This window comes from Penaeus chinensis, chromosome 4 (assembly GCF_019202785.1).
Source record: "Penaeus chinensis breed Huanghai No. 1 chromosome 4, ASM1920278v2, whole genome shotgun sequence".
NCBI classification, from domain to species: Eukaryota; Metazoa; Arthropoda; class Malacostraca; order Decapoda; family Penaeidae; genus Penaeus; species Penaeus chinensis.
In genome coordinates, this window is record NC_061822.1 from 7,942,983 (window position 1) to 7,945,482 (window position 2,500).

At 34.1% G+C, this 2,500-nt stretch overlaps 1 protein-coding gene across 1 annotated transcript in view; it reads left to right on the forward strand.

Moving 5' to 3' along the window:
* LOC125024929 (probable 28S ribosomal protein S26, mitochondrial) overlaps positions 1-2,061 on the forward strand; it is a 3,038-nt gene extending 977 nt beyond the window's left edge. Inside the window, exons 2-5 of the mRNA XM_047612708.1 lie at positions 684-821; positions 1,062-1,208; positions 1,395-1,509; positions 1,777-2,061. Coding sequence (XP_047468664.1) covers positions 684-821; positions 1,062-1,208; positions 1,395-1,509; positions 1,777-1,959 — 583 coding nt within the window. The 3' untranslated portion in view covers positions 1,960-2,061. The remainder of the gene's footprint in view (positions 1-683; positions 822-1,061; positions 1,209-1,394; positions 1,510-1,776) is intronic.
* The last annotated feature ends 439 nt before the right edge of the window (positions 2,062-2,500 follow it).

Here is a 2,500-nt window from a genome sequence, read left to right on the forward strand (position 1 = left end):
GAGATAAAAAAAAAGGGTAAACTGGTAAAATGGACTGTCAAGTAAATTATCCAGTTTCGATCTCCTTCCTTATCTGGGTGCAGGTATTTTAGGAGTATTATATTTGCAATTTTGAATACCCCATGTTTAGATATTTTATGGAAATATGAGTCCAGAAATTGACACTTAACAGAATTATCCCTAGAGACCACATTCTGGCAACCTCTCCATTAGGCCCAGCTGCATAAAGGCAACAAATTTCATCTTTCACTAAAATATTTTTTTTTTTTTACTATTAAGGTTTGTAGAGCTTGAAGTTAAGCATCATTAAAGTGATAATGAATGAAAGTTATAACAGCATCACCAATGTGAAGCACCAGATCCCAACTCTTGTTATCCTAATAGCTACTTCACCAGGGTAACATATCCTTGTTACATATGAATATAAAGTGTAAGATTATTGGATGGGTACAAGGTGTATGGTGTTGTTTTAAAGTCTTCTTCATACCAAATTATTATCATTATCATTAATATGAATATAATTACTTAGTAAAGAGAAAGCCATAAATTATGAGAATTCATATTTTATACCTACTGCGTTTATGCACATAGGCTTGACTAAAGGAATGGAGGGGTTTTGGTTTGTACAAGTTACACTCATCCATTCATTTATTACTTCAAAAGGTAATTTACATGCCTTTCAGGTGGAGAAAACCACGATGGTTGCCAACAGCAAAAAGCCGTCTCTTTACGGTCCCAAAACGTCCAGTCATCCCAGCAGAAGAGACAAGGGAGATACAGCGGCTGTTTAACAATTACCGTACTAGTGTGCGGGCTGTGAGGTGAGTCCTCTTTCTTTGCAGTTTATCACCATTAATTTGGATTTGTTATTATTATTTCTATCATTATCATCACAATTACAGTTATCATCATTAATCATCATCATAACCACTACTTATTAATTTACTTTTCATTACCACAGTTGTCACTGTTATCAACACCATGAACTTTACAGTCTTTTAAACATTAAAGCATTGCTAGGTCCTTTGAATCTAACTCTCAATACAATATTTCATATCCAGGCACCATTTACTAGAAGAGTACTTAAGGACCAGTGCAACATCAGAGGTTGCATTACAACAGGTTGCAGAGGAGGAGGCTGAGCATCAGCGCCTCATGGAATACAACCGCATGGAAAATGAAAGGATTGCAGCTCTGAGAGAGATTAGGTATGAAGTGTGCTTAGTTTGTATAGTTGTGGACTGATGTACTGTAAATTTTTAATTGTTTTCTCTAGATGTTTAAGAAATATCAACAGTATCCATTGGCATACTGTTTGGAAGAGGTTTTCAGAATTTGGCAGTATTTTGGGGTATGTTATTTTTAAAATTATTCCTTAATTTATTATTCAACAGGATAAAAAAAGAGCTGGAGGATGACCTGGCCCGTGTTGCTGCATCCAAACAGAAGCTTGCTGAGCAGGCAGCAATAAGACAAGAAGAAGCTTTACGCATTATCACAGAGACTCAGGTAAAAACCCTCCTTGTGTATCTTTCTGATGGATCTTTCAAAACCCATTCAATTATTGTTTAGTTTCCTCATCAACTGGTATTTGCTGTGAGTTTGCTTTTGATCTTTATATCCTTCAAAGGCAGAAAAGCATTTAAAAAGTAGTGTGATTAGCTGTTAGAAATACATTACAACGGAGAAGGTAGTAATAATAATGATTTAATATATTTACCTTAGCAAATGGAACATAATAATATAAATATTATTTTCTTTCTTTGATATTTATAGGAGCTGGTGAAAACATTTATTAATCGTGAAAATTTGGAGAAGGCCATTGAAAATGCACTTGCAAACCCAGTGGATTACAATAGTGCCATTGACCAAGAAGGTTACATTTATCGAGGCCGTAATACAAAAGTGCAAGATATTCCAGAAGAAGATCGAGAAAAGTTAGCAAGAGCAAGTCAATAGAAGGTACATTGAGCACCACAATTATGTTGTAAAGGACAGAAAATGTAAATAATTAAAACTGAGGAAGAATTGGAAATAATAATCTGTAGCTTTATAATTAAAGGTTGTCTTATTTTAATCCTCCAATCATTGATATTTTATTTGTAGTAGAATATTATTCTTGGTATTTGAGAAGGGGTTACCCAGAATTCAGTTAGATACAAAATTATGTTATTTTTCTTTTCTTTTGATTCACACTCAAAAGTTACTTATTTACAGGAAAGTATATGGAAAGTATATCCATTTCATTTGTTACCTTTAAACAGTTCATTAAATGTTTTGTTTCATTAATTCATTTTATGGTAATACTTTTTGATCATAAGGAATGCTGCTGGGGAAATGCAATGCTTTTTTTTTTTTTTTGTGTGTGTGTGTGTGTGTGTGTGTGTGTGTGTGTGTGTGTGTGTGTGTGTGTGTGTGTGTGTGTGTGTGTGTGTGTGTGTGTGTGTGTGTGTGTGTTTGTTTGTTTGTTTGTGTAATGTCTTTGCTAGTGCTTAGCAAC